Source organism: Psammomys obesus, unplaced genomic scaffold (genome assembly GCF_907164565.1).
Source record: "Psammomys obesus unplaced genomic scaffold, mPsaObe1.curated_primary_1811, whole genome shotgun sequence".
Classification (NCBI taxonomy): domain Eukaryota; kingdom Metazoa; phylum Chordata; class Mammalia; order Rodentia; family Muridae; genus Psammomys; species Psammomys obesus.
In genome coordinates, this window is record NW_026593286.1 from 1,005,817 (window position 1) to 1,031,086 (window position 25,270).

General features: G+C 48.2%; 1 protein-coding gene across 3 annotated transcripts in view; it reads left to right on the forward strand.

The window, feature by feature from the left end:
* Ankmy1 (ankyrin repeat and MYND domain containing 1) overlaps positions 1-25,270 on the forward strand; it is a 53,110-nt gene that overhangs the window by 15,333 nt on the left and 12,507 nt on the right. For 2 of the 3 annotated variants that reach the window (XM_055617058.1, XM_055617057.1), the window contains exons 5-15: positions 7,200-7,672; positions 9,565-9,781; positions 10,114-10,272; positions 11,114-11,574; positions 12,528-12,699; positions 14,632-14,772; positions 15,480-15,620; positions 17,384-17,491; positions 18,340-18,471; positions 20,058-20,171; positions 20,487-20,652. In XM_055617058.1, the coding sequence (XP_055473033.1) occupies positions 7,200-7,672; positions 9,565-9,781; positions 10,114-10,272; positions 11,114-11,574; positions 12,528-12,699; positions 14,632-14,772; positions 15,480-15,620; positions 17,384-17,491; positions 18,340-18,471; positions 20,058-20,171; positions 20,487-20,652 (2,284 nt within the window). Of the gene's footprint in view, positions 1-837; positions 895-7,199; positions 7,673-9,564; positions 9,782-10,113; positions 10,273-11,113; positions 11,575-12,527; positions 12,700-14,631; positions 14,773-15,479; positions 15,621-17,383; positions 17,492-18,339; positions 18,472-20,057; positions 20,172-20,486; positions 20,653-25,270 lie in introns of those variants that run through there. The other variant, XM_055617059.1, reaches the window with a different exon arrangement.

Consider the following 25,270-nt stretch of genomic DNA (forward strand, 5'->3'; position numbering starts at 1 on the left):
GAGGAGTGAGTGCAGCTATTATCTGGGACACTGGAGAAAAAGATATTTAACTTATGGAAAAGTTTAAGTAGAAGTAGATTTCTTATTTTAGTGGCTATAATACTAACAATAAGATTATAAATAAAAAATGAAAATGCATCTCTCTATTCCCAAGGGGATGTTATCAAGTTATGTATCTTTTGGATTAAAAATACCATAAATATTTATTTTTGTTTATTTTTTCCTGGAGGTAAAAAGTGCACATGCCCTTCCACCCCTTAATTTATTACATGTAAGTCACAATTATATGAATTCTATTAATAGAAAGTTCTGAAAGTTTCAGCAAATGTAGGTTTGTGTGCCCGGGGTACAGAGTGACTCCTTCGCCCCACATTACTGTCCCATTTTGTATGAAGTTTCTCCTTCAGTTCTAGGCCTGGCTAACCTGATGCCTGTAAATTGTGCCTCTGCAAGAGAGGCCACAGAGTGGCGCCCTGCAGAGCCGTCCAGTGTCTTCCTCTTGGCTCGCAGGGCAGATCTGGGCCCCCGGGTGCAATGTTTGTGTTGTTTCTTTGCTTACTGAAATCTCCATGGTATAAAACCGCCACAGTGTAACCGAAAGACCTTTAGACTGCTTCTTGTTTGGGGCAATTGTGAATGAAGCTGCTGTGCACACACATTTGGTTGGTTTTTGTGGGTGCATGCCAACAGCAAATGCAGGTTTTCATTTCCCTGAGGGCCATAGTCTGAACGGTCTACGATGTTTTGTCCCACCAGCGGGTGCAGAAGTCTCCATCCCTGTGAGCACGTGATGTTGCTAGTGATCTTTGCTAATAGCAGCGTGCCTCTGTGGGTGGACTAGAGCCTCCCTAACTCGGAGCCCAGCCTGTCATGAAGTCTTCACCCCCTTGCCAGGTGTTCACTCCTTTTGTTATTTGTTTCCTTCAGAGAACCAGCTTCTGGTCCCGCTCATCTGTCCGTTTGGTTCTATTTTACTATCTGTTTCTTCTGTTTGCCTGCTCTGTGCATCCCCCATCTTGCCAGCCTTCCCAGTGATTCTCTTAACTTTTCGCACTTATGAGTGCCTGCTTTTTGTTGACTATACACATTGGCTCTGTGTCCCACGGTTTTGATTTCCTCATATTGTCATTTCCAGTGCATTTTACTTTCTCCTCTGATTGCTTTTTGACCCATGGTTTCCTGTCCTGAGTATTGTTTTTATGTTCGGAGTTTGGGCTTTTGCTGACTTTTTGCTACTCATTTCCTGTGTGTTTGCTTAATTTGTATAATTTTGGGTCTTTGACCTAGACTATGGTCAGTTTTTGTTTTGTTTTGTGGTGCTAAAGATCCAAACCTAGGGCCTTGTGTTTGCAAGGCAAATGCTCTAATACTGAGCTACATTTTCAGCCACCCTCCACCCCCCTTTTTTTACTCATTTTGAGATAGGGTCTCACTAAACTACACAGACTGGCCTTGAACTCACTCTGTAAGGTCTTTGCAATCTTCCTGCTCAGCTTCCCAAATAGCCTTTATCAACAGGCCTATCCATCATGGCTGACTTTGTAGTGTTCATTTTTGTCTTTTAAATCTGTTTGTCCATGTGGAGGTCAGAGGACAATTTTGTGGAGTTGGTTCCATGTTTACACGGGTTCAGGGAATGGAACTCTGGCCACTGGGTTTGCAAAGCAAATCTCTCTACCTGCTGAACCTCTCATCTCACACAAGGCAAACATTTAAAAAAATAAATACATCTTTCTTTTCTTTTCTTTCTTTCTTTCTTTCTTTCTTTCTTTCTTTCTTTCTTTCTTTCTTTCTTTCTTTCTTTCTTTCTCCTTCCTTCCTTCCTTCCTTCTTCCTTCCTTCCTTCCTTCCTTCCTTCCTTCCTTCCTTCCTTCCTTTTTTCTCTCTTTTCTTTCTTTTACATTTCCACCATAGTTTCCCCTCCTTCCTCTCCCCAGTTCCTCACCCCCTCCTCCCCTCTGCTCCCCACTCCCCATCTACTCCTCCTCCATTTCTCTTCATAAAAGGGCATGCCTCCCATGGAAATCAACCAACCATAACATATCAGGTTGCAGTATGAGTAGGCACCTCCCCTCATATTGAGGCTGGATGAGGCAATCCAGCAGGAGGAAAGGGTTCCTAAAGCAGGCAGAGGAGGAGGAGACAGCTCCCGCTCCCAGTGTTAGGAGTCCCACAAGAGGATCAAGCTACATAACAGTAACATATGTGTAGAGGCCAAGGCCAACTTTTAAATGCATTTCAGCAGTTGTTGACCGTGGTTGTTTCCTGAGTCACATGCTTTCTGTCTTTTAATTTTTATTATCTTTTGTCTACTGACTCTCCCAGTGGTTGAGCATGGTAAGTTGGAATGTCTCAACACCCTGAAAAATCTTAAAATTACTCCTTACAGTTTCACATTCAGCCCTATTACTTTGAGACCATGTTATCTTTATTTAATAGGAAAAGTTTTATAGTTATTGTATGTCCCTGGTATTTCTTTTATGCCCTTTTATTATAATGAACTGATATATCTTATTATATAAGAATAATCTCTTGAGAGGCAGGTGGTTCTTTGTGTAGGCTAGCCTGGTTTATATAGTAAGCTCTAGGACAGCCAGGGCTATAGAGAAAGACTCAGTCTCAAAAACAAACAAATGAAAAAGACAAAAACAAAACAAAAAACCCTCTTCAACGTTTCATGACCCAATGTCTAATTTTGATGTAAATAAAGTTATATAAATTGGGGGAATATTATTTTCACTGTGGTGTATCTGTCACCGTAATTTGAAATAGTTTTAGATATTTATACTTTTTACTTTTTGAGAATGTGTATGTGCTTGCTTAAATTTAGTTCAATATGGTCACTGGACAGTTAGATCTGCCTTGTCCCATGCAGTGGCCAAAAGCCATTATGATGTGTTTATTGAATGGTTGAGGTACATCTCTCCAGACTGAGATGTTCAGTAAATCTCTACACACAGCAGGCTCTTTATGTTGGCAGGGCCATAAACATGCCAGGAATGTACTCTACTGAGCAACACCCTCAGCTCCCATAGACCAGATCACAAAGACTTACTAGAAAAAATACAAAATATCTGAAGAGCTTTGAACATCAGGTATATTCAAAAGTGATGTTTTGGAAAGAGCTAACTAAATATAAATACTTTAATAAAATGAGCTCCCCCTCAGGACAGAAGATGTAGCCCGTTGGTAGAGTACTTTCACAGCACTCACAGAGCTCCGAGTATGACCACCAGCACCCCAGAAACCTGATGCGGCAGTGCATGCCAGAAATGTAGCAGATGGTGTCAGGAGGACCCCAAGTGCATGCTCATCCGTCGTTACTCAGGTCAAGGCCAGCCTTGGATACGTCCTTTTGAGATGTCTTGAAAGAAAATTAGAATTTTATCCAATTTTTACTTTTTGTAGTGTGGCTAGTGGAAGCTTTAAAACCATGTGTTTAGCTAATGGTTTTTCATCTGCTTCTGACCAGCCACATTTGGTGTTTGCAGATGCTGTTTGGGATTCAGTCTGTTGCCTTGTGTGTACTGTGCAGACCTCATAGTACAGCATTCCCCCTTCTCTGGTCACCTTTATTTGTATTGACAAGATATTTTAAAAAATCTTGTTTTCATACTTGCTATTGTTTTTGTTGTTTGTTTGTTCTTTTGTTGTTTTTAATTAATTCACCAATAGATGTTCTTTTGAGCTCTTTCAAATTTTAGAAGTGTTACATTCTATCCTTTTAGGACTGCCCCCAACATTACAGGATAAGTTCTTGGTTTGAAACATGAAAAAGTGGGTTTAGACTATTTCAAATTCATTTTCCTATTTGGAGTTGCACAGTTTGTTTGGTTTTTTTCCCCCTGATCTATTGAAAGCACATATTTCCATCTTTTTGGACAGCAAGCCACGATATGCATTTTGTTGTTGTTGTTCTTTTTTTTTTCTTACATCATTCTTTGCATTTTATAAACAGAATCATGCTGTGTATTGTTCTTTCTCTCCTCTTTATTTTGTTTAGGGCATGGTTCTTCTGAGGCTCATATGATCCTGTGCCCTATGTAGTTTTAATATAGAGAAGTGTTTCACTGTGTGGATAGCACACAGTTTTGCTCTTGCTTCTGTTGTTTGTTTGTCTTTAATTCACCAATAGATGTTCTTTTGAGTTCTTTCAAATTTTTGGTAACTGTGAACCACTAAAAACAGTTGCCTTGCAGTCTTCACGTAGGCACATACATGCATTTATTCTCACTTGGACAAATATCTAAGAGTAAGAGCGTTAGTTACAATGGTAAGTATGCAATCACCTTCATAAGACCCCTTCAAGCTGCTTTGTAGAGCGGCCATGCCATTTCAGCCATCAATAAAGGGATATTGCTGTGACTCCACTTTCTCGTCAGCCCTTGTCAGTCTGTCTTTTCGACATTAGCATTCTTCTGGGTACATTGCGTCCATCTCCTTGTGGTGTGGGCTTGGCATACCTCGGTGGCAGGTGATGCTGATTCTGTCTCATTCCTGTCTGTTGTCTGTGTACCTTCTGTGGTGAAGTGTCTGTTTATGTTTAGTGATGTTAATTGGATTGTTTATGTTACTTCGCTTAAAGAGCTCATTTTGCTAATTCTGTCATATGAGTATTTACCAGTGATACGATTTAAAATAGCTCTCAGCGCTGGGGTATCTTTTCTTTCTCAACTGTGGTTTTTGAAAAATAAATTTAATACAATTAAGATTAAACCTAGGAACTTGTGTGTGCTAAGCAAGAGCTGTACCAGGGAGCTACAACCCCAGACCTTTTTAGCTTTAAGTTTTGAGAAAGAGTCTTACTAACTCACCCAGGCTGACCTTGAACGCACTCTGCAATACAGCTTTGCCTTGAATGTACAGCTCCTTGCCTTGGCCCTGGAGTAGCTGGGAATACAGGTCTGTTTTGTTGGGAGGAGCCAACTTGTGGCTTCCCAGACCCATGGATCATCTTGAGTTGTTTTCTACCATTAGAGCTGCTAAGTCTTGAGCAAGAGCACCGGGGACTACGCAAGCATGCACCACGCACACATGCCAGCTTATTCCCTCTTGGAGCGCCTCTTTCCCTCTGGCCCCTGTCTTACTTGGTTCCCCAGTTTCTATTACTTTCTCTTAGAGTGTCCTACCTAAGTGCCTCTTTCTTGAGCTTTGGGATAAGGATGCTTCCTGCCTTGTTGGAGGTTGGTCTAATGCTAATTACTGGCCCTCAAGATCGGTTACTGCCACTGCATACACCTATCCTTGTTTGTGTAAACCTGCCTAAATGTTAGACCTGGTTGGTTCATTAAATGGCCTATGCCTGGGCAGGGCAGAACGGGATGGGCATGGCTAAGGTTCCTGCGCTTTTGAGGATAGAGAATCACAGGGGGAAGCTGGATGGGAAGAGAAGAAGGAGGAGGATGCCATGATTGGGTTAGCCTGTAGAAAAAACCATGGGGGCCAGGAGGAAGGACTCCAATAAAGGCTTGAAAAGGCTCAGATGAAGAATAAAAGGATGTATTTATAAGATTATGGATGGGAGATAGGATGGTTAAGGATAGCATTGCATGGGGACTGGGAGATGGATGGTGAGGTGATTCAGACAGCTTAAGTAGGAATGTCTGCCTGGCCCAAGGTAAATAAGGCAATTATAAAATCTCACAGGTATCTATGTCTTATTATTTGTTATTGCAGATTATATAATACTACCATGATAATCTTAGGGCTAGTAATAACAGACATAATATAGGCCAACACTTTTTATAATTACTACAACACTCCCTGCTAGGCCCATCAGGCCTACAGACCACCTGACCCCTGACTATGTCCCACTCCACCTCTTTCTTCTGTCTGCGAGCCTCCCACCCCACTGCCTTTTCCTCTTACAGGGTCTTCTGGAGTACCTGCCACCCTCTGCAGAGTGAAGCCATCCTCAGACATTGCCCTCCTTTTTCTCATCATCCACTCTGACAGGCTACAGACTCTTTGCATCCCTTTTGCCCATCTCAGACTCACCAGGATGCTGAGATGAGATTGTCCTATAGTGGATGAAGGCACGGGAGCCGCTGTTTCCACATTTTAGGCCTGTGGCTTTGGTTGACCTGTTTCCTTTGAGTTCCCAGTGACTTCCAGGCATGCTTTTGCTGCCATTTTAGAAGGTGTGTCTTGTGATAAGCTAGGACTCAACTTTGACCCCTGCACCAGGCCACAGATTACTGTTTTGTTTTTTTTTTTTTTTTTTTGAGATTCTCCTCTGCATACCCAGGACATTTAGTGATAGAAGCATTTGGAAAGTCCTAGAAATTGCACTCCCCTTGGGGGCATAGGAGACAAGGCACAATTACTTTTCTTTCCTTTTTCTCTTCCACTCTACTTTTTTCTATTATTATTCTTCCCCTTCTGGTTCATACCCACAAGGGCTGGAGTCATCTCTTTGTGAAAGCAAACCAGGCAGTCAGAGTGGAGAGAGGTTGCCATTTTCAGTGAGCAAGGAGAACATTCGAGGCCCCCTTTAAGGCAGTGTCCCCCTCAACTGATTGAGTAGGAAGTTGGGAGACTGATGCCAATTGCCATAGGAAGGCTTCTTGCCATGCATGCACCCATGGATATACTTAGCTCTTGGCCATGAGCCATCAGTCCAGAAAAATACAGAGCCATATACTCTGTGAGGAGGTTAACATCACAAGGAGCAAAGTTTCCTCTAGGGCTAAAGTGAGTCAGAGTGACAGATGGGATGGGATGGTTCCTAGTAAGCTTTTCCATAGGACCTTATCTGAAATGAATGGATGGATAGATGGATGGATGGATGGATGGATGGATGGATGGATGGATAAGTAAATAAATAATAAGGCTTTGAATATCTATTGAGTGCAACAAGACAGACAGAAGTTTCCCCATCCTCGTAAGTATAGACACTTGTAGGTAAATCACTTAACAATCAGCTTCAGGGCTGCAGGGGTCTCTAGGAAATGAACACCTGTGTGTTTCTACCACTGCTTCAGCTGGCAGCCCTCTGTCATGTTCTCACCTGAGAGGGGCCACTCCCAGCCCGGCCCTTTCTCTTCCAACCTGCTGCAGAGCCCAGCACGCCTCATAGCGCAGCATGTGTGAATGACATGTTTCTGGGAGTACATTTTCTTTTGCTGACTTTAGGAAACTGTCACCTAGTAGAAAGCTTGACTGAGTGTCTCTTCTGGCCCTATGGGCTTCCCTTGTAGGGATTGTATAAAGCGGACCAACGGTTCGGGCCAGGCATCGAGACCTACCCTGATGGCAGTCAGGATGTTGGTCTGTGGTTCCGTGAGCACCTCCTCAAACTGGGGACAGAGGTTTCTGGCAGCTTCTCCTTGCTGAACCACCCAGAATTCTCAGCCTTCCTCACAAGCTCAAGGGATAGAATCAGTCTCTCCGATGAGGAGAAGGTGGAATGGAGTGATCCTGAGAAGCAGGACCCCTTCTTCTATGAATATAAAAAGTTTCTCCTGAATGATGACCTAACGCTGCCTCCAGAAATGCATGTCTATTCGACTGACAACAGCCACCTGCCCATGACTGGCTCCCTGCGCAGAGAGCTGGATGACCGCATCTTCCTAAATGAGATCCCTCCATTCATTGAGGATGAAGAACCCTGGTTTATAACAAATGAGACTTCTTTGTTGGTCAAAATCCAGAAGCAAACTTACAAGTTCAGGTGATCAGTTTGGTCTTTCTTTCCATCTTATCCCCTCATTGACTAGGGGTCCCCTTTGAGAAGTATTCTGGTGTTCTCCATTGCTGGGCTGCTGCGAAAGGGCCTGAGTATCTCTCAGCATTGCTTGTTGGATGAGTGAGAACACAGAATTTGCTTTAGTGTTTCAAACAACCCTCGCTGTGCTGAGACCAGACAGGTGCCCTAAGGGTAGGGAGCCAGGCAGAGCAGTGAGGCATCTATGCCTGTATAGGGGAACAAGGACTCCAGGTCTCCATTAGTCCACTCCTTAGGGGAGGAGTGCCCAGAAATGTCTCAGTAAATGAGCAGCTGCTGCAGTATCAGAACTGGAGAGGAACCCTGAAGGGGTTGTGACTTAGGATAAACTCTCAAGCAGATATCTGAGGGCAAACTTTGGCTTTGGAGTTGTGTGCCTTCCCTATTCTGTAGGTCAGAGACAGCGCACTTCAAGGCTAGGTTTCCGTCTGCTATTAGAGGTTCAGTGAGTCGGGTCCCTGTGTACACCCTATGCACAGAAGAGATAGCTATTACCAACATTTGTTAACGAAGGGTTTGACAAAGAGCCAAGGGTGGATGTGGGGAAGGAATGAGGTCTGCAAACTGATTAGACCTCTGGCCTTTCCAAGGAAAGTCATGAAAACTGGCACTTCTCTGCCATCTCTGAATATACCTTCCATACCCACAGCCCTGGGAAAGTCAGCATCTATCCAGGGAAAACTGTGCCTTAAAAGTTAAAATACTCAAGTACCTTCTATTATTCTTACATTCTTAAACATTGCCCTCAGATATCAATGAACATTTTAGAATGCATTTGATGAGCACACATGAATATTTCCATCCGTCTACTCATACATCTAGTCTTACATCCTTCCTTCCATCTATCTATACACACACACTCCATTGATCCAGCAAGTGACTGATTCTTTCATCCACCTACCCATCCATCCTTTCATCCATGCAGCCATCCTTAACATCTGTCCACCTGTCTATCCATCCATTTTCACTCCATCCATCCATTTACTCCATCTATACCTTCATATTCACCTTCCTGTCCATTCTCTGCCTGAATTCACCCATCCATCCATCCACCCATGCATGCATGCATGTATGCGTGCATCCATCCACACACACACCCATCCATCCATCCATCCATCCATCCATCCATCCATCCATCCATCCATCTACTGTGGCTATCTAGACACATATCTGTTTACTTACTCCATTTACTCACCCGTCCATCCATTCACCCATTCATCCATCCTTCCACCTATGCCATTCATCCATTGTGCGCCCATCAGCTGAGCTCATAATCATTGACAACTCTGGAGTGAATACAATCCATGAGTTGTTGATTGTGAATGGCACTCTGTGCACACCGAAAGCTCCAGTGCTGTGTGACGACCTGGGCCAAAGGGCATGCATGTTGTCCACTCCAACAGACAGCAAATGAGCAGGAGATGGCTTGTGTGTGCCTGGTTCTGAGAAGTGGAGCCACGTGAATGGCAGCTTTCTGCGCACTCAAGGTCCTGCTGACTTCCCAGCAAACCTGGAGTGAGCCAGAGGAGCCAGATGTATACAAGGTTTAGTTGTAATTCTTGCTGGGCAGAACTTAGCCTGAGCACTTTCCCTCTCAGTCACATGTCTCCCTCACAGGCTACTCCATCCAGATTGTAACTGGCTGGCAGTGCAGCCATCAGGGCTCAGGGTGATGAGGGACTGGTAGATACTGAGAGAATGAGAATGGAGAGCCCAAGGCTGGGAGGGGAATTCTGATGGGTCAGAAAAATGAGGGAAGGGAGGAGGTAGTCCCCTTGGCCGCCTCCTCAGGGAATGTGTTGGGCTATCCAGATTCTGCTCTAGCTACTGTGTTCCAGGAACATGAATGCTCATACCAGCTGGAACATAGCTGCCATCCTGGAGGGGAGTCGCGACAGCTTTGGGCCTAGTGGCCCCAAGGAGCAGATTTCCAAGGATATGATCCTGAAGGCTGAGGAAGGAGACTATAACTGGATTTTTGGAATCTTGAGGGACAACCTTGCCTGTGCTGATGTGGCTGATGCTAAGGGCTATACTGTGCTCGCTGCTGCTGCTGTAAGTCCTTTTCCCACAGGAACAGTGGCCTAAGGGCTCCCTTGTGTGGCCTATTCTAACCGTGAGTATCTGATAGGAGCTGGCTAGTCCTTGCTGCTAAGCAAAACCCCACTAGCTAAGTGATATTTAAGGCCAAATGGAGGTAGGCTGGGAGGGATCCATTCATTTCCCCATCACATACTTAACTGTCCCTTCACCAAGACCAAACACAAGTGTTGTGTGTTCCGTTACATTGCAGCCTTGTGAGGGCAGCATAGATGCCAGGTGGTCTTCCTCATGTCCTGCTGAGGGGTAGTTCCTGTGTTCATGAGTCCAACCTTGTCACTCTCTAGGTGCATTGTCATCGTGACATTGTCAACCTTCTCCTGGACCACGGGGCTGATGTGAACAAGCGCTCGGACGAGGGTCTCACAGCCCTCAGCATGTGCTTCCTCCACTACTACCCCAGTAAATCCTTCCATCCTAACATTGCTGAGAGGACCCTGTGTCAGGTCAGCCCCCATTGGCCACCACTCCATCACCATCTGCCATGCATCCTACTGTCTTTCTACCTAAACGGCCACCTCCGTCATGTGTGAACCAGGGCCATAAATGGCGAATGGGATGATAATTCTAGTGGGGGAGGGGCCAGAAGAGAGAGCCTAGAAACTCCCAAAGGCATCCTGAGTTATGCCCCATGTGCCAAGGGGTGTGTGTTCCCTATGGGCTGCATGCCCAGTAGCCTGGGGTCCTGAGACATGACCTCTCTCCAACATGCTGAAAAGGGGCCCTTCTTGACAGTGTGGCTGGGGAGGGACAGAGAATCTATATTTCTGACAGATTCCTGGTGAAATGCAAGTCTAGGGACTTCCCTTTGAGAGCCAAGGTGCCTAAGGAGAGAAGATGCAGAACAGCACCAGTAGGCAGAAATATAATTTAAGCTGTAATACGAGCCACACACATCATTATATTTTTGAGTAGTCATATTAAAAATAGAAAGTGGTGAGATTAATTTTAATGATGTCGTTTTGTTCAGCATGAAGTGTCCAGTACAGGCCCTGCCCTGTGTACGAAGAACAAGAGTGGGTTGTCTCGGCCAGCAGCTACTCCTTGACTTGGATAGCAGGGTTCTAGGTAGATCATGTTTTGTAGGCTCAGGGGCACAGGTGGCGCTGTGAGCCCCGAGCGGTGCTTGCTTCCTTCCGGTTTAGGGTAGTGATTTCAGAGTTGTCCCTGGTCTGCAATGGTGTGTAGGATCCACCAAACCACCACTCGGGTTCTTACTGGGCTGCTGTGGAGAGAAGAGCTTCAGTTCCTTCCTCTAATGAGACCTTTTTTGGTGCTTTGCCATAGGAACCTTCCAAAGCCTTGATCACTCCCAAAATGTCGTTCTTGTTTGGGGATCCTGGCATAGATTATTTCATCGATGCGGGCATGTTCACCCCAGGTGGAGTGGAATTGAAGCCATCGTCACTGCACCTCTCAAGAAGCGTGGATGACTCCATGGTCCTGGGCGATGTACAGTCCCTGGAGTCCACCAGCTGGAAGAGCACACCTCACAAGCCAGAAATCTCAGCGAAGAGCAGCCACATCGACATCAAGAAAGAGTCAGAGGACGTGGCAGAAAACGTGGACGCCAGCACCCTGTACAGTGCTGACACAAACTTTGAGTCTACTATGTGTGTGCGAAACTACACCATCCACGTCTCAAAGGACATCCTGGAGAAGAGTGCCCAGGCCTACAGCTCGCTGGTGCAGGTCCCCTCCTTCTCAGACAAAGGGACTGTGAGGAAAATGGCCCACACCATGGCTGAGTAAGTCACCGATGCTGTGTGGCATGGGCGGAGGGTCACTTTCAGGGTGTGCCGTATGCTTAGCGGGTGCCCGTCACAGTCCTGCACCACCCGGAGGAGCTGCTTCCAGAGGCTACGTCCTGTTGTCTGGGAATCTGTGATGGCTACTTTCATGTCAATGCAAGCTAGAATCGATTGGAAGGAAGGACCGTCAACTGAGAAAAATGCTCCCACCAGATTGCACTATGGGCAAGCCTATCGTGCGTTTTCTTGATTGATGGTTGGTGTGAAAGAGTCCGGATCACTGGGCTGTGTCACCCCTGAGACTGCGGTCCCTGGGTTGTAGGAGCAAGCAGGCTGAGCAAGCCATGATGAGCAAGCTGAGAAGCAGCACTCCTTCATGGCCTCTGCATTAGATCCTGCCTCCAGGTTCTTGCCTTTGCTTGAGCTCCTGCCCTTACTTCCCTCAATGATGGATCATTACCTGGAAGGGAAAGATAAAACAAACCCTTTCTTCTCCAAGTTGCTTTCTGTGATAGTGTTTTACCACCTGACTGAGGCAGCGTTCTTGCAAGGGCACATGGTGGGCTGCATTTTCAACACGTCGTCAGTGTGTGGTGCGTGTGTGCTCATCCACTTCACTGCTAGGCACCCACCCCAGGGGGGACCAGTTCCCGTGAACCTCAGTGAGGCCAAGTGACCCCTTCTAGGCTGAAGCCCTGCCAGACTACAGCTGAGGTTGGGTGGGGCCTACACAGGAAGATCTGATGCTAGCTCTGCTTCCGAGCCTCCCAAGGAGAGGACCAGGGCTTTGAAAAGGTAGACCTTGGGTATTTTCAAGAAAGATTAGACTGAGATGCAGTGTCTACACCACATTCCCATGGGTAGGGAATTCTGCCCTGATCACAGGTGTGGTAACCACCCTGGATACCACCCAGGGTCCTCCTGTGACCCTGTCCTTCTGGTACCCGCAGGCGCAGAAACCGCTGGCTGACCATCATGTTGCTCCTGCGGAGAGGCGCTGATCCCAACCTGTGTCAAGTGCCCATGCAGGCCCTGTTTTTGGCCGTGAAGGCTGGAGATGTAGAGGGGGTGAGGTTACTGCTGGAGAGTGGGGCCCGGACTGATATTCAGTTTCCTCCACAGGTAGGTGTCGATGGCCAGAAGGATGTGGGACACACACACACACACACACACACACACACACACACCCCAGGTCCTCTTCACAAAAGCCCACAGCTCCTCAGGGCCAGCAGTAGGGCTGGGTCACCTGGTGTGCATTGATATTGGCAACATCACAAGAGGAAGGCTTACCATTGGGGTTTCATGGTGTCACTAGATATGTTTTTGAAGGGGTACTGTTTCTTACAGTGCTCCATTTTCCAATTTTCTAATGCAACCCCTTCCCTGTGTTCGGAGGCCAGACTCATCCTCTTTCACTATGGCATCAGCTTCATGGAGAGATAGAAGCAACTGAAGCAAACTGTGCCTGAAGTCCTTTAGGCCAGAAAATTCAGCCAGAAAAAAAGCAAACCTGGATTTCCTGCCGGTGTACATATTTCTATGACCTCTTTTCTTTTTTTCTTCTTTTTTGTCTTTTTCTTCTTTTTTGTCTTTTTTTCTTTTCTTTCTTTCTTTCTTTCTTTCTTTCTTTCTTTCTTTCTTTCTTTCTTTCTTTCTTTCTTTCCTTTCTTTCTTTCCTTCCTCCCTTTCTTCCAAGACCTGTGTCCCTTCTGCCTTACTTTTCCCGGACCCTCCTGCAGGCCTAGCACTGTTGATGCCCACCCTGGAGGCTGGTGGTCTGGACAGCACTAGCAGGCACCAGCTGCTTCCCATTTTGAGCTAGGCTCACCTGCTGGGGGAATGTGTCTGACGAGCACAGTGCTCTTGGTGCAGGGCCTGGTGTGCTGTGCTGGCGCTGAGGATGGAGACTCAGAGTTGCCACAGGATTTCTTTGCAGACTTTCTGGCTTTCAGAGCTCAGTTTGTTTAAACCTTGCTCATACGCAGCCCATCTGAGCAATGGGTGCCATCCAGCCCTGCCTGGTCCTTCAATCCTTCCCCATGCCACAGCTCTAGAAGCACCTTTCTCAGACACAGAAACCACACTACCTCAACTCCCAATGTCTCTGGAAGTCACCTGGGCCTTGTGCCTTAGGGAGAGGTCAGGGTGAGGCTAAGCTTCCTACACAGTTCCCATCTGACCCCAGTGTCCCTTGTGGGGCTGCCCTATGAGACTGGGTAAAGAGTATCACCTCACTGTAGCTCAGTAGCATCAAATGCGCTTTGTCCTTTTGTCTGGAATCTGTAGTTCAGATTTCAGCAGCTGTAGGAGTTTGCCCCAGGCAGTGTCCACGTGGAGCTAATACTACCTCTCCAGGTTTCCAGTGCTGGAATATTCCCCTGCTGCATCACACCCACCCACTTTCCAGATGTACCCTGCAGTGCACCCTGCCTTGAGGGTGTCCTCCAAGGGTACCTTCCTATTTGAGTAAGGTCATACTGAAGGGAGCTGGGCTGGGGACAAGTGGGGTGTGCCTTCCTGCTCCAGGTAGGCTCGCTCAGCTGTTGCTATTTACCCTGAGAGCAGGGTCCCCCATGACCATGCATAAGTTGCTGGAGCTCAGAGATAGCCCATCAGGGACCAGCTCACACAGAGCAGGGAGGGATGCCTTGGGGAGTGTCAGAAGGTCTGTCAGGAGCTTTGTGGCTCGTGTTGGTGGTACCTGAGTCAGGGCCTGGCAGGGACAAGGAGGTGCTGCTCTAAGAAGACAGTGTCAGACAGATGGCCTAAAAAGAAGTGGGGCCAAGCCCAGCATTCATAGCTGTGGCTCTGGATGCCTGTGGGTTTTGTTGTAAGCATTCAGTCCGTCCGTTGGCTGTGGCCTCCTGGGACTTCTTGTCCTGCACCCATGGGGCTGATGAGAAGGAGATGGTGATGTGGGAGCCTGAAATTGTCGCAGGAAGGTATGCACCCTTTCATCTGCTCAGGCAGCCAAGGGCCCCGACATGAAGCCTAACTGGACCTCACCTGCCTGGCTGCAGCTTGGGTTCCCCCTTACCATGGCTTCCTCTGCAGCTGCAGTCCCTGACCCCACTCCACATCGCAGCCTCACTTCCTGGGGAGGAGGGCGTCCAGATCACCGAGCTGCTGCTCCACGCAGTCACCGACGTGGATGCCAAGGCAGCCGACCAAGACTACATATACAAAGCTGGCAAGGTGAGGTTCCATATGAACCTGTAACTGTGCCTACTGACAAAGGGGGGTGGTGACAAAAGAGCCACTCTCTTTTGTCACCACCCCCCTTTGTGCATGTTCTCATCATTGTGTTCCTGGCCATAGCCCCTCCTGGTGTGGGCAGGCCAGGTGGATCAGCACCCCGTAGTGGTCATGGGAGGAAGCAGTGCCAAAACACTTTGGATACCCCAGGCAAAAATAATCGATTAAGGTCCAGAGGTGTAGCCAGGCATGGTGACACATACCTTTAAATTCCAAGTACTCAGGAAGCAGTGGTGGGCAGATCTTTGTGATTTCCATTGCGGTCTAGTCTACATAGTAAGTTCCACAGAGAGACCACGTCTCCAAAAGGGGGAGGGGCTGGGATGTGGCTCAAATGGCAGAGCATGCTGAGAATGGCAGAGCATCCTTAGCATGTGGAAGCCCTGGGTTTTATATCCCTCAACATCACACCACATAACAAAACAAAAACATTACCACCACCACCACCACAACAAAACAGGCTTGGTGGTGCTTGCTCGTGAGTTCTGCACTCCTAGAGTGCGTTTGGAGTGCTGTGGGAGTCACAGAGGCTCGGAGAATTCAGAGGCCCCATGTGTGGGGGCTGTAGCGACACATCTATAATCTGCAAGTGGGCTCCAGGGAGACGGACACAGAGGACCTTCCTCAAAGCCTTGTGCTTGCCACAGATTGACTTCCTGCCCTCAAGCCTGAAGCTCAACAATGAACCAGGCCCACCCAGCAACTACTACACCATGCACAAGTTTGTCCCCGAGGAGGGTGGGCGCACCGCTCTGCATGTGGCCTGCGAGCGAGAGGACAACAAGAAAGTGAGTGGCCGTGGAGCCCAGATCTGGCTTGGCTGGGTTGTCACAGTGAGGAGTTGACAGTAGGGGGAAGGAGGGCCGCTGAGCCCTGAGCCTGAGGGTTGCTGTGCGAGGGACCTTAGGCCAGGCAGGAGCTGTGTTCAAATGTGAAGTGTGTATGTCTGTAAGTTTCCCCTGTAAGTTGGAATGTGTGTGTGTCCATGTATCTACACATGTGGGTACTGGTGTGGGCATATTTGGGTGTTACACCGGGCACCCATGAGTCTCTGCTGTAGGCCTGGATAGGAGACTACAGCTGTGGTATAAGTGGGCACCCTTCCTATGCCAGCTTCTTGATGTGGGAGTCCTGGCTGCCGTGTCCAGGCCAGAGCTTCTGAGGCTGCTATGGTGGGTTTTTCAAACCACCACAAAAATTCCACGTCTTCCAAATGGAGCTGAACTCTGTAGGCTAAAGCGAATAGAAAATATGAAAAAGGGCCCATGAGTGCTCATGCAGTGAGTAGCTCCCCGGCCACGCATGGACCCACATCTTGCTTGGCCTAGGAGGCCATGGGAAATTACTTTTGCATCCAGGTCAGACATGCTTGGGATCCAGGGATGACTCACTCTTCCCTCATTATTCCCCATCATCCTCTCACCTCCGCTGCCTGTGTCCCCACCCCTGTAACCACTTGGCTCCCGCCTACCTTGGGACTTAATCTGAGCAAGGCCTGTATGGGGAACTACTGAGAGGAGGCCAGGGCAGGTCAGGGAACTGGGAGGCTGGGATAGGGCAGTTCTAGGGCACAAGTACAGGCTCCTGGGTAACGCTGGGAAGGATGGATGGGGAAGTGAGAGGTAGCCACTGGCTTATCAGATGAAGCTTCCTTATAGGGCAGAGAAAGAGCTAGACTTAGGGTCCCACCATCCTCACCAGAACCCTAGAGAGTAGCTGGGAACCCATGCTGGAAACAGGGGCAGGAGGCTCCAAGAAGACAGCCTGACCAAAGCTCTGGCTAGTGTGAGGTCTGGGCCTGAACACTTTCCCGCTCATGTGCATTTCGGATTTGGAAGTTATGGGAAAACAGTCATTAGGTCATGGGGACATCTGGTGAAGGCATGGAGGTCAGAGCGTATGCATGAGGGCGTAGAGGGCGTAGAGGCTGTAACAGTCCAGCTACCACACCTACATTCTCCACTGAAGATGGAGAAACTCGCCCAGAAGCTCCTCACAGGTTTCTGGCATCTCATGGGCCTGGATGTTGAGGCTGCTGGGAAAGGGGCTGGGGAAGGAGATTGGTCCCAGCTCCTAGGGCTTGTGACAACCTGAGGGTACATTGTAGAGCATGCAGGGCAGCCAGGGAGGAGTCCACACAGTGGGGAAAATAGAGAGACCACTGACCACCAACAGTTCTGGGGGATGAGATTCACAAGTAATCCCAGGTGGAAGAACTTCCCTCCATCATCCAGGTCAAAGATCAGGGCCTTTGATGAGGTCGTTACCTTCGCCATCTTCTGTCCTTTGAAAACATGTTTCCAATCAGTTTATTCGACAGTGCCTTTCCTGTTTGCTTCTCATAAATGGATGTTTGGAGCCTGTCTGAGGATCCTCCATCTCCCCTGCCCTGTCTCCCTCTGGCATTTTTTTCTTAGGAGGTGCTGGTGCAGGGAGTGGGCAGCTGAGCGACTGGCTTGGCTTTAAAGGTGGCAATTATGTTAGTGCAGTGTGTAGAGGCTCCTTGGGAGTTATGCCTCTGACTCATGAGCTTCTGCCTTTCTTCCCACAGTGTGCCAGGGACATAGTTCGGCTTCTCCTCTCCCACAGAGCGAATCCGGACATGCTGTGGAGCGGCCACTCCCCACTCTCCCTGTCCATTGCCAGTGGAAATGACCTGGTGAGGCTCTCTGCACCCATGAGCCTGACTCTTATGCACCTATACACCCAGTGCCTGTCTTGTGCCCGTGGCTCTTATGCACCCAGATCCTGTGTCCATGGGCACCAAGCAACTATGCTATTTCTGCCACCATTGGCCCCTGCCTCCATTTGGCCACTGGGTTCCATGTCATTTTTCTACTTCTCCATCTACTGGTTCACCACCCAGTCTCCCACTTATTCAGCCCATTTAGCCACCTACCTGCCAATCTAGTCATAGAGCTATGGCAGCCTACTTTCTTCCACCTACCCAGCCATCCATCTACCCACCCACCTCCTTGTCCATCCACCTTCCCACTGGCCTACCCATCCAAAACCTCTCATCCGTTTCTCTTTTATTTAACCTTTGCTTGTTGAGCACCTTCTGTGGGAAGGCAGGCACCACTATGAGCAGGAGGTTTTAAATAGAGCCTCTGCTTTGGGGATCCCCTTAACGCACATTATAGCTGGGAGACCCAGGCCCTAAATCCACATGTGGCACAGTTTTAGATGCTGATGAGTGTTGTGAAAGAAAAAGGGGAGCTGGGGAGGAGTGGTCACAGGGGCCAGACAGGATGCACTCCTGGCGAGTGGCGTGTACCTGGCCCAGGCTCTTTCCCAGGCTAGAAAGTGAGACAGGAGCAGGACCCATCAGAGAAGCTGCACTGGTATGTGTACCAAGAGAGTGTCAGAACAAGGCCCTGGGTAGAACTGCAACTCCTCCCTAAGATGCTTGCCCGTCATCCTTCCCATCCATCATGTTTTCTGTGGGTGGGCCCCATGGGCAGTGCCCAGGATTATGGTTGCTGAGGAATCTGTCTGTGTGTCCAGGTTGTGAAGGAGCTCCTGTCCCAGGGAGCTGACCCCAACTTGCCTCTGACCAAAGGCCTGGGCACTGCCCTGTGCGTTGTGTGTGACCTGGCCTATGAGCAACAGAGGACCACCGATAGCAAGATTGCCCTGGTGAGGGGAAGCATGGGAGGATGCTGGGGAGGAGGTAGGAGGCTGGGTCCAGGGTGGGGTATGCTGGGGCAGCCCAAGATCACGTCTGGACTAAAGTAGACTAAAGGACACAGCACCCAGACTCCATCTCCCAGTGCTTGGGAAATGAGGGCTTCCTGGAACCCAGGATATGTGACCTGTGTGAGTGAAAGGTGTCTTTTTTAAAAAAAGCAGACAGTACATTTGTGCCTTCCACAGTGCCTGAATTCATTTATATTAGGTGTTTTGGGTTTTGTGTGTGTGTTTGTTTTGGAGACAGTGTCTTGTTTGGTAGCTCCACCTAACCTCAAACTTACAATCTTATGCCCCAGCCTCCTAAGTACTAGAATTACAGCTGTCCACCACCACACCCAGCTGGAATTTACTGACTAAAAGCCACATCTAGTCCACAAGCTGTCACTCACCACACCCTCCTGACTTCACCTGTCAGTCAACTGCAGCTGTCACCGTTTTACTGGGCTCTAGTCTTGACTATGAATGTTGACTTTCAGGTCACACAATACACAGGCTAAGTCACAGCTCAGCTAGAGTTTCAGGAGGTTACTCTGAAGCGGTTGTGGCCCCTGGCATGCCAGCAGAGGTTGCTGCTGAGTTGGGTAAGCTGGATGTAGTGAAAGGCTGGCTGACATTCCACCTCATGTATGTGCTGCCTCTGTTCACGCCTCAGGAAGTAAAGCAATGTCCTTACAGCTTGACCGTTGCAATTTTGATGCTGCCATGAGTATGAATGGAGTCAAAGAGGGCTCTCCAGTGAGTAGCATCTTAGGATGAGGCTAGAAGGCCAATCCTGTCTACCCTCTCTGTGTCTGACTTCATAATGGTTATTATTAGCCTGTGATTATCACAGTGGCATTATTTAACCTGCTATCACAAATAATAAGACACAGACACCTGTCAGATTTTATAAGTGCCTTATTTACCTTGGGCTGGGCAGATATTTCATCTATACTGTCTCATTATGTTCACCATCTCCCAGCCCCCATCCAATGCCATCCATCTTAATCCTCCTCATCTGGTCTACCTTCTATCCATAATCCCATGATACCTGCTTGTATTTTTTATCTGGGTCTTTTCATACCATTATTGGAGCCCTTCTTCCCAGCTCACATGGTTTCTTTTCCATGCTAACCCATTGTGGCATCCTCCTTTTCTCCCTCTTCCTGACTGACTGTCTCCTGTGATCTTCTGTCCTCTCCAAGCCTTAGCTATGCCTACCTCATTCTGCCCTGCCAAGGTATGGGCCATTTAATCAGCCAGTCAGGTATTCTAAGGCAGGTTTACAAAACAAAAATAGATGTACCCAGATCTTGAGGGCCAGCAACATGCATCAGACCAACCTCCAGTACCACTATGTAGAAGACTAGGGACCATAACCCTTGTGGGCAGCTGTGCTCTCCTGCAAGGTGATATCCTTTGGCTGCCTTTTATGTATCAAGTATGTCCACATGACCTGGGAACCATGGACCTCATGACATGGTCACATGTAGAGCTAGCTACCCTGTACAGTCCAGTGACCTTGTGTGCTTGACAGATCCTGTGTTCTGCAGATTGATCAGCTCATTAGCTACGGGGCAGATGTCCTGAAGCCCGTGTTACTTACGCAAGGTGAAAGGATGGCAGTGGGCACAGCTGTGGACTATGGCTACTTCAGATTCTACCAGGTGTGGCTTTGTTCTGAGCAGGACCCCTCTGAGACACGGCTTCTCTTGGGCAAAGCTAGGAGCCCACAGTCAAGCCTGTTCTTCCAGGGCAGGGGACTTCATGATGGTACACACAGGCTTTGGGCACCTGTGTGTGACCGTCTGTCTGTCTGTGTCCTCACAGTCACATTGCCAAGGATGGAGAGGGAGCCTGCTCAACTCAGTCACTCTGCAGTATGGGTTGAGGGTGGTCTGCAGTCCTTAGTGACCCTTGGATGTGCCTGGATGGAGAGTGGCATCCCCAAGGATCCATAGTGACCCTGTGCTCTGTCATAGGACCGGAAGATCGCCCACTGTCCCTTCCATGCCTTGATGCCAGCAGAGCGGGAGATATTCATGGCCCGGAAAAGGTTGCTAGAATACATGGGTGTACAGTTACGGCGTGCCGTCCTCATCAAGGAGAGGCAGTTTGACATGAAGGCACTGTACCTGAGCAAGAGAGGTGGGTGAGGTTCGTCAGGGTGCATCCCCCAGCTGTGCTCGTATCCAACACCCTTATCTGCTCCCTTACATCTGTCCATACCCTCCCCACTGACAAGGCCCCTGATGGTCTCACTCTCGTAGTCACACAACCGAAACCCTCCCTGTACCAACTGTCCCGCACGTGTTCGCTTGTTCACTCCATCACTACATTCCGGTTGCCACCCTGCACTTACCTCCTGATGCCCACACCGCCGTATCTACTCGCACCGCCCCCAGTACGCACCCATCCACCCACAGGAAACTCCCACACATGAGCCACTGCCTGGACCGCATGCCCTACCTCCATACACCCCAAATAACGCCCCACACACTCCAGTACCCACAGCAAAAACATGGGTTCACTTATCCACACCCATCCTGTGTGCACACCAATCTCTACGCTCTCCTTATAGCAACAAGTCTAGCCATAACTACACACAATCACTCTTTCCCCTACAGAGAAACCCACCCCTACCCCACATCTAAATCTGTTTGCACCACACACGCTGTCTCCCCACCTGCACACTCACACGCCAGTATCCTGAACCTGCACGTGCTTATCCTCCCCAGCTTCCACACTCACATTCATCTACCCGTTTTCTACAAGTAGTTCCCAGCCACATGCTCGCACGCACATACAGCCATCCCCACACCCAGTCTTACACATGGACTACCACGCTTTCTCAGACACACAACCACCCTCCCACACACATTACTCACATTCCCACCCTGTACCGCATTAGCACTCCACATTCATGCTCAAGAACCTACTTAGTGTGCGCACACACATATATACGCACAGCTACTAACTATTCCTGTCCCTTTGCCCCTGCCCACACATGCTCACTTTCCCTGACACAAATAGCTGTCCCATTTGGAAGTGGATGGAGAGTGTGGAGGCTGAGTTCTGGCTGGTGTGACTCACTGAAACGGGATGCCTCTATTCACATGTGGCTCCCACCATGGGGCCCAGGGTATGCCCTGGGTAGGGCACCAGTGAGAATGCTGGGCCTCTGATCTCTTACAACAACTCATAAGTAGAGACCTCATCTGAGAAGATCTGACCACACAACCTTTCCTTTCCATCACTGAGTAGATCCTGAAGTGGGGCTGTCACCCTGGAGAGATTTGCTGTTCCTTGCTGTTGAGCCTTGGCACCAAGCTGTAAAGCAGTAAACTTTGACAAAGAAGCAGACTCCTGCTCCTTTTCAATAGCACCTAGACCAGTTCAGGCCCAGTGGCAAGATGGACCTGGGAAGGAGCTGATTCCCTGGTGTCAGGGGCTGAACTACAGGATGGCTTGCTACTGGAGAGAACTAGGAGAAATAAGGGCAGAGGAGCAGCCCTGAGTTCAAAGCAAGATTCAAGTGACTGGCCTTGGGGACCTCCCCCTCAAATAGCTGCAAAGTGATTGACTCACTCTGCTGAGTCCTAGGCACACTTCAGAAGCTAGCCCAGCACTGAAAGTGCTAATCACTACAGTCTAGAAGATAAATCCCAAGAAATCTAAGTTCAGAGGAATCCAGAAACACTTTATAATGAAATGTCAGAAACCCAAAGGCCAGGAGAAAATCAGGTTATCAAGAAAAAAAATGGCTTAATACTTTCAAGTGAGTACCAATAACTGATGTCTCATCAGACATTACTCTTCTTTTTGAAAACTATCTTTAATTTTTTTGATGTGCATGATGGTATTGTCTGCATGTATGTATGTGTACCACTAGTGTGCCTGGTGTCCAGATATGGTAGAAGAAGGTGGTGGTTCTCTTGGACCTGGAACTGCCATGTGGGTTCTGGCAACTGAACTTAGGCTCTCCAGAAGAGAAGCCAATGCTCTTCACTACTGAGCTACAGAAACTACTTTTAGCTAAGGTTTTTTTTTTTTTTTTTGTAGCTAGCAAAACTGTCATAAAAAAAATAAAAAAAGAAGAAGGCGGCAAACAAAAAAACATTCCCAGACAATGGCAGCTGAGAGTTGCCGACACCTGCCTAATGGGAAGTGTGAGAAGGGGCTCTGACTGGGAGGCAGGCAGCTGGATACAAGTCCCTCCTCCTCCTCCTCTTACACGATAGACATAGCACTTGTAAAATAACAGATCAACAACAGCCTTTGATCTGGTAACCTGGTATCGTCTGCAGACCCAAGACAATCAAAACTTATGAAAAAAGTAAAAACAAAAACAAAAAACAAAACAAAAAATGTTGACACCCCACTATTTATTTCTGATTCAGGGATTGTGCAAGCTATAAGGGAATCATTAGTCAACAAAACCATTAACTTCCATGCAAATAGACTGTAGTATTGACCGTTAAACTGAAGCCTGCTTTTCCTCTTTTTGTTGCCAGCTCAGGGAGACACAACATTCACTCCAGGCTGGTATAGCCAAGAAAGCCCCAACAGGAGTTCTTTCTTTCCAGAGAGCACAGACTTCAGCAATCTTCATGCTGACCCTAGCTGACTACTTCAAAGTTCAGGCTCTAGGCTGAGTGCACATCCTGTATGGCCGGAAGGTAGACTCTTTTGTGCACTTAGCCTCCACTGTGGGGCAGAGGTACAATGCGCATCAGTTTCAGTGCTCCTGTGAGAAGAACAGTACCTCTCCTGGAGGGACAAGCTAGTCAGCTGTGGCTGGCTGCATGAGAGCGTGGGAGAAGCGGCTGGAAACGGGAAACCTCCAGTAGTCATCTGGAGCTGTCCCTGCAGTGATCCCTGACTGGACTGTATCAGTCATTCCAGCAAGTTCTGCCAGGAGGGGGCACTGCTGGAAACCAACCAGCAATTCCAAGAATTAAACAGCCAGGCGTGGTCAGGGAAGAGCCCTGCTCAAGTCACCATCATCCTATGGTGACCACGGAATTCCTAAGGCTGCACCTTTCAAGGGCATAGTACTGGAAGCAGGGGCAAGTAGATCCGTTATGTTTCTCATTGCTGTAATCAGAAACCTGACAAAAGCAACTTAAAGGAGGAAGAGCGTAGTCTGATTACTAGTTTAAAAAGGGAATCCATCCTGTCGTGATGGGAAGGCACGGTGGCAGTAGGCAGCTGGCCACACTGCATCTGCAGTCAGGAAGTAAAGAGAGGTTGATGTTGGCTCTTTACCTCCCCTCTATCCGCTCATGGACCCCAGCCCACATTAAGGGTGGGGTCTTTCTTTGTCAGTGATTCTGACCCTGGTGATTCTAGATCCTGCTGCTTGCCTATCACGATTAGCAATCAGGAGTTTACCCATTGTCAACTTGACCTCTACACACATCACTTTATTTTGGTTTCATTATTACATTTAGCTCTCTCTCTGTGTGTATGTTTATGTGTGTGTTAGGTAGTGAATGTGTACTTTGTCACACATGTAAGGATCAAGACAGCTTTCAAGAATCAAGAATCTGTTCTCTCCTTTTACCATGTGGGTACCAGAGATTGAGCTCAGGTGGTCAGGCTTGGTGGAAAGTGCTTTTATACCTGCTGAGCCATCTCGTTGGTCCATACATCACTCTTAAATCACAGTACTCTACTTGCTGTCCCTAGAGTCACATTCTCATCTCATGATGAGTAAATGGGTGAACATTTCCGTTCTAAACGGGTGGTGGTTTGAATGAAAATGGCCCCCATAGGCTCATGTGTTTGAATGCTTGATCACCAGTTGGTAAAGCCATTTGGGAAGAATTAGAGGGTACAGCCTTGCTAAAGGAGGTGTGGCACTGGGGCAGGCTTTGAGGTTTTCAAAAGTTCATTCCATTTCTAGGTAGCTCTCTGTTTCTCAGGCTTGTGGACCAAGATGTAAGCTCTCAGCTTCAGTCCCAGAAACCATGCCTGCCAGCCTGATGCCATGTTCTCTGCCATGATGGTCATGGACTCTAACCCTCTGAAACTGTGAGCCCCAAATAAATTGTTGTATAGGTTGCCTTGGTCATGGTGTCTTACCACAGCAATAGAAAAGCAACTAAGGCAGACAGCAAGAGAATATCAGACTGAAGTGAAATCAGACTGAAATCCCAGCAGAGCAAACACCAAATCCTAGGGTTCCAAGCCTAAACATGTGCAGATTTTCTAGAATCATATGGAATCACAGAAGCTTTTGATCGCCCTTGCTGCAGTTCCACCGTGGCACACACGATCTCTCCTGTGCCAGCTCTGCCCGCCTCACGTTTTGCTCTCCCTCAATGTTGATCTGAATAACAACAGTGAACAGGGACCCTGGCACAGCCTGAGCGTCATGCTCTCTCCTGCCAAAGACGTTGCTGCATTACAAACTAATCTCCCCTCACGGTCTCGAGACATGGGCAGAATGAAGCCAGATTCTTTGTCAGAAAGATTCATGGACTGATACCACACTGGCCATGTTTCTTTTAGGCATTCTGCCTTTCAAACTTCCTCCAGAACTGCCCAGTGAGCTCTGTTTAGAGCGGTCTTGAACTTGGCTACCCCCGCGCTCCAAACTCTACCTCCCTCCCACACTCCGGTTCCCCAGATTTGCCACAGCGCCAGCCTCACTCCTCTGCACCAATTTTCTGGTTAGTTCATGCCAAAACACCTAACAAATGCAACTCAAGTATTTATTTTGGTTCACAGTGTAAGAGGGAAGTCATGGTTAGAGGGACAT